The 15,919-nt window shown below is 32.6% G+C and overlaps 1 protein-coding gene across 1 annotated transcript; it reads right to left on the bottom strand.

Annotated features, from left to right (window-relative positions):
• Positions 1–3,011: 3,011 nt before the first annotated feature.
• On the bottom strand, positions 3,012–15,894 carry LOC117105963 (DNA ligase 1-like). Its single transcript, XM_033247269.1, has 8 exons — positions 15,655–15,894; positions 14,139–14,220; positions 13,309–13,497; positions 7,480–7,557; positions 7,300–7,378; positions 6,788–6,998; positions 4,745–5,571; positions 3,012–4,524 (listed from the first exon to the last, which is right to left on the bottom strand). The coding sequence occupies exons 1-7, from the start codon at positions 15,711–15,713 to the stop codon at positions 4,746–4,748; spliced, it is 1,524 nt and encodes a 507-aa protein (XP_033103160.1). The 5' UTR covers positions 15,714–15,894; the 3' UTR covers positions 3,012–4,524; position 4,745.
• Positions 15,895–15,919: the final 25 nt, after the last annotated feature.

The following is a 15,919-nucleotide window of genomic DNA, read 5'->3' as shown; positions in this document are numbered from 1 at the left end:
TACTTTATTCTGGCCAGTCAATGATTTATGCCAATATACATTTAAAATTTACAGAGCGCCCTACATAAACTATGTCGGTAGAGGTGCGACCAAGCCCACTATTATACACTATTGTTTATTGATGTGCTCAATGCCTACGTCCTAGGCGTATATCCTTCTCAAATCCATGGAGCTACAATAGATATGTATGTCATACCTGTTAAGCCTAGTCAAAATAGCAGTTTGTTATAATGCATGAGTGTTTAAGATTTCATTAACCAAAAATCGCCAAATCCAAACGTCGGCTAATTTTGGTATAAATATGTTCAGTCATCGATAAAAGGCAAAATTATATTAAAATTCTCAGTTTTATAATTTTATATGGTAATAATTATAATACTTTACTGCAATTACACAATTTTGTTATTACCTGCGTGGAGAACTGATCGAATTCTTAACTTGTTTTTATATTTCTATTGATTTTTTAAATACACTCTAAAATTTTAATTGCGGTACATTTTTAAACACATTTTAGACACGTTTTAATTGAATTACTTTCCGTGTAGGTATTTTACTGTAATATTAAGTATTGTATTCATTAGTCCTTATTTTCATAATTTTATCGTACATTGATATCAAATTTTTGTTTCAATCAGGACCATACGGTAGATTTTAGTATGCTTTGTCAAGATCCTTACATTTACTTTCATTGAATATGTATCCTGAATAAATATGTTGAATAATAATAATAATATAATAAAAACAATATATATATATATAATATATATATATATTGATAATCCTTCTTGTTTTTGTGATTAACAATCTTAAATTTGGCTATTAATAACAAAAATTCAAAATATTTTTCCAGCTCCCTGTGTATGGATTAAAAATACTATACTCTATAACATGATAAATACACAGGTATTATTTATCTATGCATATACATTTGACAAAAACATTAGTCCATCCTCCTTATCAACTCGCCACTTGCAATCTCGCCCCTGAATGCACGAAGTTTCCCCTGTAAACTCGCCCCAATAACAAACTCGCTGATGATTAAATAAATACAAAGCAAACAAGAAATTCAAATACCAGTATTGAATTTATTCTTCAGTCATAGCGCAACACAGACAGCATATATTATGTATCTTATGACCTTTCATGTCAAAGGTCAATTCCAATAATATTAATATATAAATAAATAAGTTACATATATATAAATTTCTACATTTTCTATAAAAATAACCAGAATGTGATATTTATAGTGATATCAGAAATATCATTTAAGACTTAGCCTAGCACTGTTTACAACTTGTTATTTTATAGCCTAAAATTTTAATAGTATATACTGTAGGCCTAGTATCTATTTAGAAAGTTAATATTGTCAAAAGAAACTGATGTGTACGGTGTTCAAGCTTTAGAGGTATAAATAACACTGTTTTTGATAATCATCAACTGTACATGAAACATAACTTGTACAGACATATTTATGAAACACTAACCTAAATGTGTACAATAGCGCAATTTGAGTACCAGGGTAGATAAATGCATGAGCGCCACAGCCTACAGCCTTAATTTCATCTTTGATGGTGGACTAAGGTAGTTAATTCGCTTAAGGCTTTATCTGACAGTGACTTTCGATAATATTAATGAAGGCCATACACGTGATCATCATTATCATCATAATATTCTATTAGACCGATGCCACGTTTATATGGTTTTATAATACGGTTATTTTACCGTCGTCCACCGGTTACGGTGCTAGAAGCCGAATTTTCTTATTTTCTAAGCATTGTTATTTTCCTTTCCGAAAATTCATGCCAGGCATTATATTATAACTATTTCATTTTACCGATACGTATTTATATGTAATTAATGCAGTAGCCTGCTATAGGCCTGCAGTTTTAATTTTATCTTCATATTTTAAATTAGCCAGACTACTTTGAAATTACTGGCAGTTATTTACTACCTTTATTCTGGCCAGTCAATGATTTATGCCAATATACATTTAACATTTACAGAGCGCCCTACATAAACTATGTCGGTAGAGGTGCGACCAAGCCCACTATTATACACTATTGTTTATTGATGTGCTCAATGCCTACGTCCTAGGCGTATATCCTTCTCAAATTCATGGAGCTACAATAGATATGTATGTCATACCTGTTAAGCCTAGTCAAAATAGCAGTTTGTTATAATGCATGAGTGTTTAAGATTTCATTAACCAAAAATCGCCAAATCCAAACGTCGGCTAATTTTGGTATAAATATGTTCATTCATCGATAAAAGGCAAAATTATATTAAAATTCTCAGTTTTATAATTTTATATGGTAATAATTATAATACTTTACTGCAATTACACAATTTTGTTATTACCTGCGTGGAGAATTACTGATCGATTCTTAACTTGTTTTTATATTTCTATTGATTTTTTAAATACATTTTAAAATTTTAATTACATTTTTAAACACATTTTAGACATGTTTTAATTGAATTACTTTCCGTGTAGGTATTTTACTGTAATATTAAGTATTGTATTCATTAGTCCTTATTTTCATAATTTTATCGTCCATTGATATCAAATTTTTGTTTCAATCAGGACCATACGGTAGATTTTAGTATGCTTTGTCAAGATCCTTACATTTACTTTCATTGAATATGTATCCTGAATAAATATGTTGAATAATAATAATAATATAATAAAAACAATATATATATATATAATATATATATATATTGATAATCCTTCTTGTTTTTGTGATTAACAATCTTAAATTTGGCTATTAATAACAAAAATTCAAAATATTTTTCCAGCTCCCTGTGTATGGATTAAAAATACTATACTCTATAACATGATAAATACACAGGTATTATTTATCTATGCATATACATTTGACAAAAACATTAGTCCATCCTCCTTATCAACTCGCCACTTGCAATCTCGCCCCTGAATGCACGAAGTTTCCCCTGTAAACTCGCCCCAATAACAAACTCGCTGATGATTAAATAAATACAAAGCAAACAAGAAATTCAAATACCAGTATTGAATTTATTCTTCAGTCATAGCGCAACACAGACAGCATATATTATGTATCTTATGACCTTTCATGTCAAAGGTCAATTCCAATAATATTAATATATAAATAAATAAGTTACATATATATAAATTTCTACATTTTCTATAAAAATAACCAGAATGTGATATTTATAGTGATATCAGAAATATCATTTAAGACTTAGCCTAGCACTGTTTACAACTTGTTATTTTATAGCCTAAAATTTTAATAGTATATACTGTAGGCCTAGTATCTATTTAGAAAGTTAATATTGTCAAAAGAAACTGATGTGTACGGTGTTCAAGCTTTAGAGGTATAAATAACACTGTTTTTGATAATCATCAACTGTACATGAAACATAACTTGTACAGACATATTTATGAAACACTAACCTAAATGTGTACAATAGCGCAATTTGAGTACCAGGGTAGATAAATGCATGAGCGCCACAGCCTACAGCCTTAATATCAGCATGAAGGTATAAAAATATTTCTATACTTCCATGATTGTTTTTTTTTTTTCAACTTTTCAACTAAGTCTTCTCAGATAAGGACTAAAAACCATAGGATCAGTTTAAAGTAAATTGTGTGTACTTTAAGTTACATTTACACTAGACACAATAACAACACAACGACACGATAAATATGTGTTGAAGAGTATAAACGACGCGATGATTATGTCGTTGTCGTGTCTAGTGTAAATGTAGCTTTAAGAATACAGGAAATCCATAAAGAAAAGCTCTACCTGACATGCAGGGCTCTTGGCTTGTAGTTTGTAGGAATGGGGCTAGTCTGAGCAGTACTGTAATACTGTATTTGCTATAAATGTTAAGTAACTAGCTTTTACATGGCAACTTATGTTTAATAGTCTCTAAAGTGCTACATATTTCAATACCCACACAATTCAAATACTGACCATATTCTATATGATCGTTACATCTGTTGTCAATCATGTATTAAAAAAAAAAACATCAAACCAAAGAGAATTCAATGCATTTAACAAAGTGTTTTTTTTTTTTTGTTCTTTTTGGCGACAATAACTTAAAATTGCCTATCCTTATGATTAGGGTTGAAGTGAGCCCTGCAGTCTAATCACCACATACATGCTATGTTAATTAATAGGCATTCTGCCAACTAAACATCCACTCCACAATTAATAGAAATAGGTGATTTTTATTTACTCTAGATCAACAGGAACTGGTGTAAATCACTCTGCATCTCCCTGGTTGAGCCCTCACTGAACAATCCTTCCATGAGTTCAAGAGGTCCGTCCCACAACATATTTAATGGAGAAGTCAAGTTGTACTCGAACCAATTTTACTTTTCCTGTGTCACGTCCATTGCCCGCGTCATGCACACTAAGCAGTTTTTTTGCTCGATGTCAAGTCCCAACTGAGGGACCACTTCAAGTACTCAACGTAAACGTAATACAACATCAACTGAATTCTTGCTATAAAATATCACAATGTAAATTTAATTAATTATTGTTTGTGATCCTAGTGAAATCATTATACAATTACGGCATTGTATTTTGATGTACAGTAGCAATCAACAACATTAATTATTGTTATTTAAAGATACTTTTCAGTAAGTTCTTTTTTGTTCTAATTAAAAAGAAAATCACATATTTGTCAAATTACAGTGTTAATGAAGTTATTTTCTTTATTGAATTGAACAACAGTGACCTTTTGTGTTAACCCTTCTTTTATCATGATCTTGGAAGAGACACCATGCTTTCAGTTCTTGCATATTCAACAGTTTTTACACTCGCTTGACCACTCTCCCCTTTTGATCTATCAACGTTAGTGTCAATCGACCTATTTTCATCTTTTTCACTGTCTTTATAAGAAGCCTTCATTGGCATATGCTTTGTTTCAATATTTCCTTTCTTATGATCTTTCTCTTTCTCAATATTTTCTTCCTTATGATCTTTCTCTTTCTCGCTGGCATTCACAATAGATTCATCTGGTCCTTGGGTTTTATTATGAGAATCAGTATCTTCTAAGGCCACTTTCATTGGTTCCACATCATGTACAGTTTCCGTGATTGGCTCTTTTACTAACTCACATTTAGTGTCAGTTGACTCCTGATTAATATCACATTTATCATTTTCATGTTTAGGATCCACTTTTCCACCACTACTTTCCTCTGCATCGTGTCTGCTGTTACATCCAAATTCAGATTTCTCTTGCAGATGCTTGACATCATCCAGTTCGTCTTCTGGGTTTGTTCTTGATGAGCATGAGGAGAAATTGTCCCCAACTTTTTCCTTTCTTTTCTTGTCTTTGTGCTTTTCATGTTTTCTGTTTTTGCTTCTTCCTTTTCTTCCATTCTCATTTGATTCTTCAATGTGATTCGCATTGTTCTTTTCATCCTTATCATTTGATTTTGCAACATCAATTTGTAGTGATTCCATTGCTGTGGTAATCTCCTCTTTGTCTCTTCTTTCTTTTTCAATCTCAGCCTCTTTTTCTGCTCTTTTCTTCTGTTTTTCTTTATTCTTCATTGCTTTTATATCTTTCATCCTTTGCTCACTGCAATACAAAAATAAAAAACAAGTGAATTATTTATGTTAACATATATAACAATTCTGAAAATATGTTGTAAGTATTGGCTTTGGACAGAATCATGTTGACAGAACTGATTATGCAGTCATGTACAGTACTGTAGCAAATACTAGCTGTGCTCAAAAACTGCCTGTGCATAGTCATCCTACAGAACTGAATGTACACAAAGTTACACTGAAAGACTGGCTGTGCACAGATTACAGTAAAACCCCGAATAGAAGCCCAATAGCCTTAATTTTGAGAAGCATATCTTAAATTGAAGCCCATGGGTTACTTTTCAAGATAGCATGGGTTTCTTTTAGAGATAGTACGGTACATGAATTTCAAAGAAACAAAATAAATCAATCGTGCTTGGTTTACACAGTAGCTTAGGTGATTTTATGCCGGTTAATACACTCCATGATAGACTAATATTATAGTGGCCCTATTATTGTTTTATATTTAATAGTAATTCCCATATACAGCATTTCATTTCTTTAGGCATGAGCGCCAAGGATATGCCAATATGTGAACTTAATCACTGTCTTATGTGGCATATCCATTTAACAACAGGGGACTTAATGGACCAGTACACCGGGGTAACCCCCTACTCTTCTCAAAGGATGTACTGAGTTCTTTAAAGTGCACACGAGCCAAATGTGTACACTGAGCCTATGGTTTAAAGTCCTTATCAGAGAAGACTTGTTCCACCACCGGAACCATTGGCGAGTGAGTCGTTCGAACCAGCGCCGATATTAGAGCTGAAGGTTACAGTGCCCCTGACTTAACCGCTCGGCCAATCAACTCTCCATTCATTTTGAAAAGAAGCCCCCCCCCCCTCTTTACTTTGCAAAATCAGCCTTGAAAAAAGGCCCCTCGATAAGAAGCCCATTCAAAGTTCGCAAAAAAAAAAAAAAAAAAGAAGAAGCCCAGGCTTCTATTCGAGGCTTTTATGGTATCGATGTACTTTTGCAAGTACTGGCTATGCACAGAGTAGTGCTACAACATCTGGCTGTACACAGAGCCATATACTGTAGTTGCGACTGGAACAAGTGGACATATGACTTGATATCCAATACCAGGGTACTGAAAAATACTGTTCGGTCTGGAATTTCATACAGTGTTTAATGTATATGTAAGTAAAAACGCCTATCTTCGCTGCTTTAAAGCAACAAGTGAAAAAACATAATTCCTATTTAAGTACCTGAGCCATGTGGCGATGTGTGAACTGTTTCCCGGACCGAATGGTAGCTCTGTGTATCTCTGTCTTAGTTTCTTTTTCCGCAATTTCACCGAGGAATCCATTTTATGCTGATAATTGCTACTGCGGGAAGACTGCATTCCATCTGCTGACGTAATTGAGGACCTTCTCAATTGATGGGCAGACTTCGACCGCATCCTCTGTGTTTTCTTATCTGAATATAAAGATTTTTTAGAAGAATATTTTAGGCTACTGTGTTTATGCTGCAAAGAGCAACATATTTAACATTTCAAGCATAAGTATGGAACAAGCCTAAATCAGTCAATCTTTAATGCATTTCAACATACTTTGTTGGAGAAGGAAAATAAGTAATATTAAAAAACATAACTGATACATATACCTGCAGCATCCTGAGAAACCCCTAGTTTTTAATGATATTTAGTATGTTAATATTTAATTAAGACATTTATTGGTTTTAATTATCCTATATATTTTATTTAATATTTATACTGTACCATGTTTAACAGCAAAATCAACAGCTTCTTTAGTGTTCAGCATTGCATGGACACTCCTTGACATCTGGGAGACTTTGCCCTTGAAGAAAAAAAAAAAAAAAACATAAAAATTTCACAATGAGTTTTGTATTGACATAAGTTGTATAGATAATGAATGACAGGCAGTTAATAAGAGCTTACATTTTCGATAGTGTCCGTTGCTCGGCAAGAGGGTCGATATCTACGAATCATATCAATTTCTTTCACTGGCAAGGAATTCTGGTGGAATTAAAGTAAATAAATTCAATAAATTGATAACATTTTGTAAACATTTCACATGATGTATTGCATTATACATCTATGACAATGCATCACTGTTTATCTTCGTTCATTGCTACATAATTTGAGGTGGTATTAATGTTTTCGTTAATAACTTAACCAACTTGACATACATACTGTAATGTCTCTGAGTGTAAAAAAATGAAGGAAAAAAAATCCTAAATGTACAGTAAAACATTGAATTGTTATTTCAAAGGATCATAATAATCAACAGCTTCCAAAAAGAAAATTCAATTTTTGCCAACTTTTTGCTAATAAAAAAATTTTCTCAGCCAATTAAGGGTCTCTGCAAAGAGCACGTCAATGACATTTTTTATCATATTTTTTCCATTTTTTCATAAAATTATCAACCCACACACTCTCGTAAAAAAAAATTAATGATTGATAAAGAAAAAGTTTCCTGGTTTAGGTGGTAGGTCACGAAAATATATTTGTGGCACTCATGCATATTCATGTTTGGTAAATTTAGTTCAGCATAAGCAGTAATTATTTCTATATTACTTGTTATATTATTAGTTATATAGTTAGTCAGTGGGGGATAGTTTATTACCTGACATTGTTTTATTATTTCTGTTTATTTATTTATGAGTGGACCCCTGCAATTGTACTTCAATATGAATATTTTACAATGACAAATAAATTATACTAATACTCATCCAAATATTAAAAAATGTTCAAACTTATACAACCTTTTTATTGTTTCAATTCTATATAAATTGTTCAGCAATAAAAATATGCAAGTTTTTCAATCAATAATCAACAAGCAATTACGTTGCCTGAGCGCCACAAAAGTATCTTCAGCTCCTACTTAAAATTGATTAATATGTGTAGTTGCTTTCAAGGTTATAGTTTATTACCCTGAAAGCAAATGAGGATAGGTTGTTTACTGTCTTTTAAGAACTATTGGCTGAGTTTACAACTGCTATAATTTATCTAATGATGTAGAAAGCATTGATAAATTGCCATCGCCAATCAATAATTCATCTCTATGGAAACTAACAATGTAATATTTTTAGCAATGAACAATGGTTGTTGAGTATCAACAAGAGTTTTTCTATTTATGTATTTATTTCAAGACCCTAATTAGACTATTTTCAATCTTTAATTAATGAATTTATAGTGGCTCAATTTCCAAAGTCTAACTTCTTGAATGATGTGGAAAATGAGGATAGCTAGACAGTACGACCTGAAAAAAAAAAGAATAGTTTATCACCCTATCTAGGCTGGAAAAGTGATGAGGGAGAGAGGCTTTATATTTTTATTTTTCTATTTTGATACAACCAAATATCACCCTTAAATTGTTTGCTGGTGCATTAATATTCAAAGTAAAATACATGATTGAGATAATACAAGCAATATATTATTACTAAACAAGATTTTTTTTTAAATTCATTTTTGTTCCCCAAAATGTTTTGGCCAATACTATTAGATGATTCGGATCATTTTTTATTGGGCCTAACAACAGTCACTATTTTATCTATAATTACAAGAAATATTTCCTATAAAAAAACGCCACAATATCTTTAGCTTATTCAATTTGTTTATACAGCTAATTCTAAATTTATCCTATGTGTGAATTTTGTTATTACATGACATATAATTTACCATATTGATTGCCTCAATTCTTCTATTTGGATTTTAATTGTAATAGGCCTATATTTTGACATTGATTTTGATTATTTTATTATTTATTTCTATATTTAACATTATTTTTGTTCACTGTTGTTGACTGACCAGGGTGTGTGGTAAGTTAACTATGTTGATAACCTTCAGAGGCTTCATCATCAGCTATTGTCGGTCCACTGCTGGAAAAATGTCTGAGGATGTCGATGCCAAATAAATCTTTCTCTTTTGCTGTGTTGCACCATTTCACTCTTCCCCAATAAATATCGATCTCATCTCTTAATCTTTTACGTTGTTTTTCCTTGTTTGTTTTGCCATTCATGCAGTGGTGGCATTATAGAGGGCTATAGCCCCCTCGTCGGGGAAGCCTAGCAACCCCCCTCCCCCGTCAGGGAAGACGAATACATCCCGTCAGGGAATTAAAAAAAAAAAAAATGTTTACATGTCTGTTCGTTTAGCAACCATATCGCCTTTATTGACCTATTTGTGTACCGTTTGTGTTAACTTTTCATCACAACAACGACAACAACAACAACAACAACAACAACAACAACAACAACAATAATAATTATATAATAACATAAATTCATGTGCCGTTTTATTGTAAGTTATCCGACTACCGGCCCGTATATATTACTTTGAATTAAGCCCATGAAACAACATTTATTCATTCTTCTTCACAATGAATTAATTACGTTCAAACATCTATTGGAACGTAAGTCAGCCGAACAGTGTCAAGTGTCAAAACAGCGTTTTGACACTATTTTTAAAATGTCAGTGCATATTAATGTTATGTATTGAAATAAAAAAAATACGAATGCCCCTCCCCTCAATGGGACTAATTAAAAATGGTTTACGTTCTACTATGACAAATGCTCGTTTGGATATCCTCTTGATGCTTGGAATACATCTTGATTGGGGAGCAACCTTGTGGTTTACAGATTTCAGGCTTTTCGAACTGCTTGAGTTCACATTATTTTCCATCCATACTGTAACCTGATCGCTTTAGCTGAATTGCGCATGCTCAATTGTTGCATGTAAAGTTTTATTTTTTCCTGTTTCTATTTCATACCCTCTTCGCAGCCGCTGTTTGGTTCCTCAAACAATTTTTTGGTAATCATACTGTACCCTTTCGCAGTCGCTATTTGGTTCACGTCTTTTTGGTAACTGCGCATGCTCAAACATGGCTTGATAACGTCACTTACTCAATGCACATGTTCACTGGCTGTCTAGCATTTCCAAGTGCATGCTCACTGTGTTTTATAGATAATTCACGGACGTTACAGAAGGAAGAGGTCTGTGCTGAGCGTTTTTTTTTTTATTCCCTTCCTAAAGCAAGCACACAATTAAATATAAAGCAGTTTTAAATACAGTAGTATTTAATATCAAATAAAGGCTTTAAATTACTAATTTTTCATTGTTAAATATTTTAATAATAATAATCATGATGATAACAATAATTCTAGTAATAATACTAGTAGTTCTGGTAATAATAATAATAATTTAAACATTAATAAATAATAATAATACTAATTTATACAGTATTATAATATTACATATCTTTTATAAAGTATTAATTAAAAATAAACTATTTTTATCTTACAATAGGCTAATGGATTTTTTTTAAATAGTTTGTACATATAAAGTGTTCAACACAACATACATTGTATTGCTAAGGTTGTTATTTGTTTCAGCAGATGTCAGTTTCTAGGAAGTGCACACTGGTGGGTAATGACATTGAGGAATCAAAGTTATTTTTTATTACCTTATGGGTTTTTTGCCACTGTTACACCATGGAGGTATTATTGAGAAGGCGATCACTTGGCAACAGATCCCTTTGATGCGACAAACCCATGTATTCCCCGCTTTTGCATCGCGCGCGGGTGTATTACCCTATAATTCACATTTTTTCGATAGCAACAACTTGGCAACGACATGCATTTATACGCTTCCAGCAGAGCAGTTGTGCAATAAAGCGTTTGATTTTAACCCATTATATATCTTTATAATGAACAGTGTTCCCCTGATTAGATTTTTTCGGACTTTTGGTATGTTATTATTTGTTTATTTCAGGAACGGATTCCGTAAAATATTTATGTTAAAATTACTTCTGTGTTCATTATAATTTTGTCTAAAGATTGATTAGTTCGACTATAAAGCTAAGTCAGTGTAAAACTGAAAAATACTCAGATTTTGGATTGATTTTTCGAATAGTTAACCATCGTTAACTCTAAAATGACTTAGTTTAATATAATCCTCAATCATTTATTAATTAATATCTGTTAAAATTAGAATTAGAGAATTTGGGCCAATTTATGGAAATTGAAGTTGAAATATACTATACTTTTAAAGGTCATGCAAATGTTCCATTAAATTCGAAACTTTTTTTGGTGGAAAATATTAATATGTTTGATATTTTATGAGAGATAAATGTATCAGCTTCAAAATGGAAACGATTGCGCAGTCATAGTGATTGACTGTATGTAGTGCGCATCGAGAAAAGAAGGTGCTCTCCATTTCGCCATGTTCAATTTTTTGGTAAACTATGCCTGCTGAAAATTTGATGGCGGGGAACAAATGGGACTTCAAAGGCATCGCGCAAACGTTCTTCACGCGCTGCGGCAGCTTTGATCTTGGTTCATTTGCATAGCACTGCGTGCGCGTAGCTTTTTCAAGTGATCTCCTTCTCAATAATACCTCCATGGTTACACCTTCTTTAGTGTTTACAGTATATTACGTGTATGCAATGTTTAAAGCCAATTTAACTGCTGTTACAGTGAATATAATTTAATTAATAATCCATCAAAATTGTTCTTAGAGTTTTATGGGTGGCATGAATGAAGTTAGAATATGCCACAAAGTACATATTAAAGAAATAAGCATGTTAGAAAATATGGTATTGTATATTAAAATTACAGCCTAAACAATAGACCAAAAATAAATTTATACATAAAAATCCCATAAAAATTGCTTATTCAGTTATATTGGCTATTCCTAAGTGGAACATAGTTATTATTAAGTAAATGTTGTTATGCATTTAATAACTAAAATTACCATGGAGATGGTAATAATTTGTAAGCAATAGGATGCATATTCTAAAAGAATTGTTTGCATACTGGATGGTTTAAGGATTTGAATTCATCTAGAGTAACTGATAAAAAACATGATATTGATATAAGTAAAACGAAAATTTAAGACTTCAGAATTGTGAATAAAAATGTCATCATCATAATCATCATATGAAGATGCTATTTTATCTTGGGTAGATATTGCTTGCATATGCTAATTTCATCTATGCCACTCTCTCATTGGTTGTACAGTATGATCTGTCATCAATTTTTGAATAGATCTGTTCAGTTTTTTGTTTATTGTTGCAATAAAAATGTGTTATAGCTTTGTGCAGAACAGATGTTCTACAGGTGAAATTTTCACATCGTGTCAAGGCAAAATTAATTATGGACATGTTTACACATACCCAATTTCATCTGGCACTTGCAAATTTTTGTTTGCTTTAAAATGTTGTTCTTAGTTCAGACAAAAGCATGTGAAATTAAATAGGGTCAAATCACTCTCTGGCAAAACCTGCCATTTGTCACAATTACTAATTTCCCACAAGCACTCCAAAACATTCGAGAATCAGAATTTTTAACATTTTCAGGTTTTTGTATGCCAATATTATAAAAGAAGATATGCTGAAGAACATTTCTAAAAAATATCTGTCACTAAATATAATTGAAAATTATATTAAAATTATATTTTAAAACACATAAACTATTGATTTTGGAATCTTTGGAAGCTGTTTTCTCAAAACCTACATTGCTGATCCAATGAATTAAACATTCATAACTTCACTAATACTCAACCAATTAACATCAAATACACACTGTTTTAAAGAAGAATTCATGCAGAATCGCAAAAAAACCAACACTCAATTTTGAATTTTTCCTACCAACGGCTGGTTTTGCCAGAGTTGTCGGTTACATTCAAAAGAAATAATAATTCTTCATTATCTACAAAAATATACTTTCTTAAAACATTAATAAACAGGAACAATGAGAAATGACTTACAATGATCTCTCTGGCCGCAACAGTAACCCTTTTTGCATCCGACTTTCGAACATGACTCTTGCATTGGGCTGATGGAACTAAGCACGGTAAAACTAACATCTGGCTATCTGAACTTTGATCCTTTTCCTTCTGGAGGGACTTCAAATTTTTATCCTCAGTGGTTACTAGATATGCCAATTCATACTTAGCCTGAAAGTGGAATTAAAGTAACATTATATTACACAATTTTTAAATAATTAAATCAATAAGATTGATAGATCCAGGTATCACTATTTATTAATAGTAATAACAAATTAATAGTTATTAATTACAACAGTTTAACATTAATAATAATAAAAAAAGCGTTTATTTCACATTCACTGCTAAAACTTTGAGGATTTGAGTGTGAATAGGTGTACTACTGGCTAAATTTACTACCTATTAATAAAAATAGCAAAAATAATAATAATAATAATAATAATAATAATCATAATAATTATAATAGTGATAATGATGATAGTGATGATGATGATGATAATAGTGATTATTTTGGTAAGGATCGAAAGAATTAAAAAAAAATTTGCATAAAGTTGGCAATCGAAATAGTGCTCCTCAACTGATCATCAAGCCCCCCGCTTCACACCTTCGCGCCCTCCCCCCATCAGCCCCTCCATTTCAAGACTTCTAGATACGCCACTGTCCATCGTGCACGTGCCGTGGCATTCTTCATAGAAACGGGGCGGCCAATGACCGTCAGGCTGCAGTGAGTGCCTGGCTAGCTAAGAAAAAAATGACATCATGAGTGTCATTCAAAATAACGTAGTCCTAGACTAATTAAAGAAGCTGATTACCATTAAGGGATTTGTTGTGTGCAGTCCATTTCCAGATGGATCATACTCGCTTTCAACTCTCTCTTTGTTCAAATAATGATTTCTGAAATATAAGCAAGATTATTATTTTACATGAAAATTAACAGTGGCAGATCCGGGGGGGGGGGTTCCAGGGGTTTGGACGAACCCCTTCTGCGAAGAAATGTAACAAAATACTAATGGGTCCTGGCTTACAAAAGGCATGCTAACCTACCTGGGCATAGGTGGCAGATCAGACAAACTAAGCTTATCCCAACTACCTTCAATTAAATAAATTTAACAAACACTTTTTATGGTTTGAGGAGTCGTAATAATTTACGTACGAAAGTGCGTTTTTCAGGCTTACAGATCCATGGAGGAAAGACTACGTATCCAACTACACAATATTGTTGGAATATAATAATTTCCTATGTCTTTTATTTTTTTCTCTATGTAATAGGCCTAAGAATGAGATAAAATTACCTAACCTTTTTCAAGAGAGGGCAAACCTTGAATTTTGAAGAACTTAAATCAAAATTTTCCCGGGGGAGTGCATCCCCCTCCCCTCCCCACCCGCTTTCTTTTTTTTTTTTAGGAAATTTCTGAACCCCCTTCCTTGAAATCCTGGATCCGCCTCGTATATGTGAAGTATGTATACCTGTCTCTTATACACATCTAGATGTGTATAAGAGACAGCTCCCAAACCCCTCAACCGATTGACCTAAAATTTGAGATTTGATGCTGTGAGATCACACTAAACAAGTACACCAAGTTTCATCAAAATCAAAAAATATGTGGTTAAAATTTTCAGATTTTTTGGGTGATTTGACATGGAATGACCCTAAATCAAAATTTTCCCGGGGGAGTGCACCCCCCTCCCCTCCCCACCCGCTTTCTTTTTTTTTTTTAGGAAATTTCTGAACCCCCTTCCTTGAAATCCTGGATCCGCCTCGTATTAATGAGAGAGTTACTTTTAATTAAAGAAAAAAGTTTAAGCAATCAAATATTTTATTAAGCATGGCATAGGATAGGGGTGGGGGATGGATGCAACCTCCTGACCCCCACCCATATGGCAACAGAAGTTCCACCTACTAAAAATGATCATTAAATTTTCATTGGAAATAGGGATTTATTTAGTTCAGCATTCTCAATTTTTGCACACCCCCTTCCCCAGTTCTGCATTCTTTATTTTATGGCACACCTCTTTCCCCATTCTGCATTCTCAATTTTTTTGCACCCCTCCCCCAGACTTTAGGATGAAACAGCGCCTTATGCCCTAAAAAATATAAGTCCACCTTGCAGAACCTTAATCCGTAAAATAGTCACCCAATATAAAAAAAAAACAAAAAAAAGAAATTCACATGTAATTAAGAGCTAGGTCGATTATATAATTCACATAATAATACTTGCAAGCAGTCACAATGCTGTCACTTGAATTGAACAAGACCTATGACATAATGGAGGAAAATAAAGAACAACCAAAAATACAAGTTTAAGTTACACAAGGTAGTAAACTTACATTTTCCGAGCAACTCTTTTAGAAACTTTAGTAGTAGTAGAAGAATCCATGTTCACCATTCTGTACGACTGACCATCAATACTGATAAGACTTAGGTTTGAAAAGACGAAATTCACATAGTAGTGGGCCTACAGTACTTATACTAGCCTTACTTGGCCTAGTAGTTGATCGCCTGTACGAGTTATAACACCAATCAATCATTCACACTTCTTCCATCATCACATACTCAACCCAATGTTGGTGGTTGTCATGTTGTCATGACCGA

This window comes from Anneissia japonica, unplaced genomic scaffold (assembly GCF_011630105.1).
Source record: "Anneissia japonica isolate Jap-2015-1 unplaced genomic scaffold, ASM1163010v1 scaffold284860_len1800451_cov186, whole genome shotgun sequence".
NCBI classification, from domain to species: Eukaryota; Metazoa; Echinodermata; class Crinoidea; order Comatulida; family Comatulidae; genus Anneissia; species Anneissia japonica.
This window is presented reverse-complemented; position numbering and strand designations above follow the sequence as displayed.

Excerpts from the sequence above, each read along its gene's own strand:
- LOC117105963 (XM_033247269.1), bottom strand. The coding sequence starts at position 15,713 with ATGGTGAACATGGATTCTTCTACTACTACTAAAGTTTCTAAAAGAGTT. Across the intron at positions 13,498-14,138 it reads ACACAACAAATCCCTTAATG|GCTAAGTATGAATTGGCATA; the intron begins GTAATCAGCTTC and ends TTCCACTTTCAG. Across the intron at positions 7,558-13,308 it reads TTGCGGCCAGAGAGATCATT|AATTCCTTGCCAGTGAAAGA; the intron begins GTAAGTCATTTC and ends TAATTCCACCAG.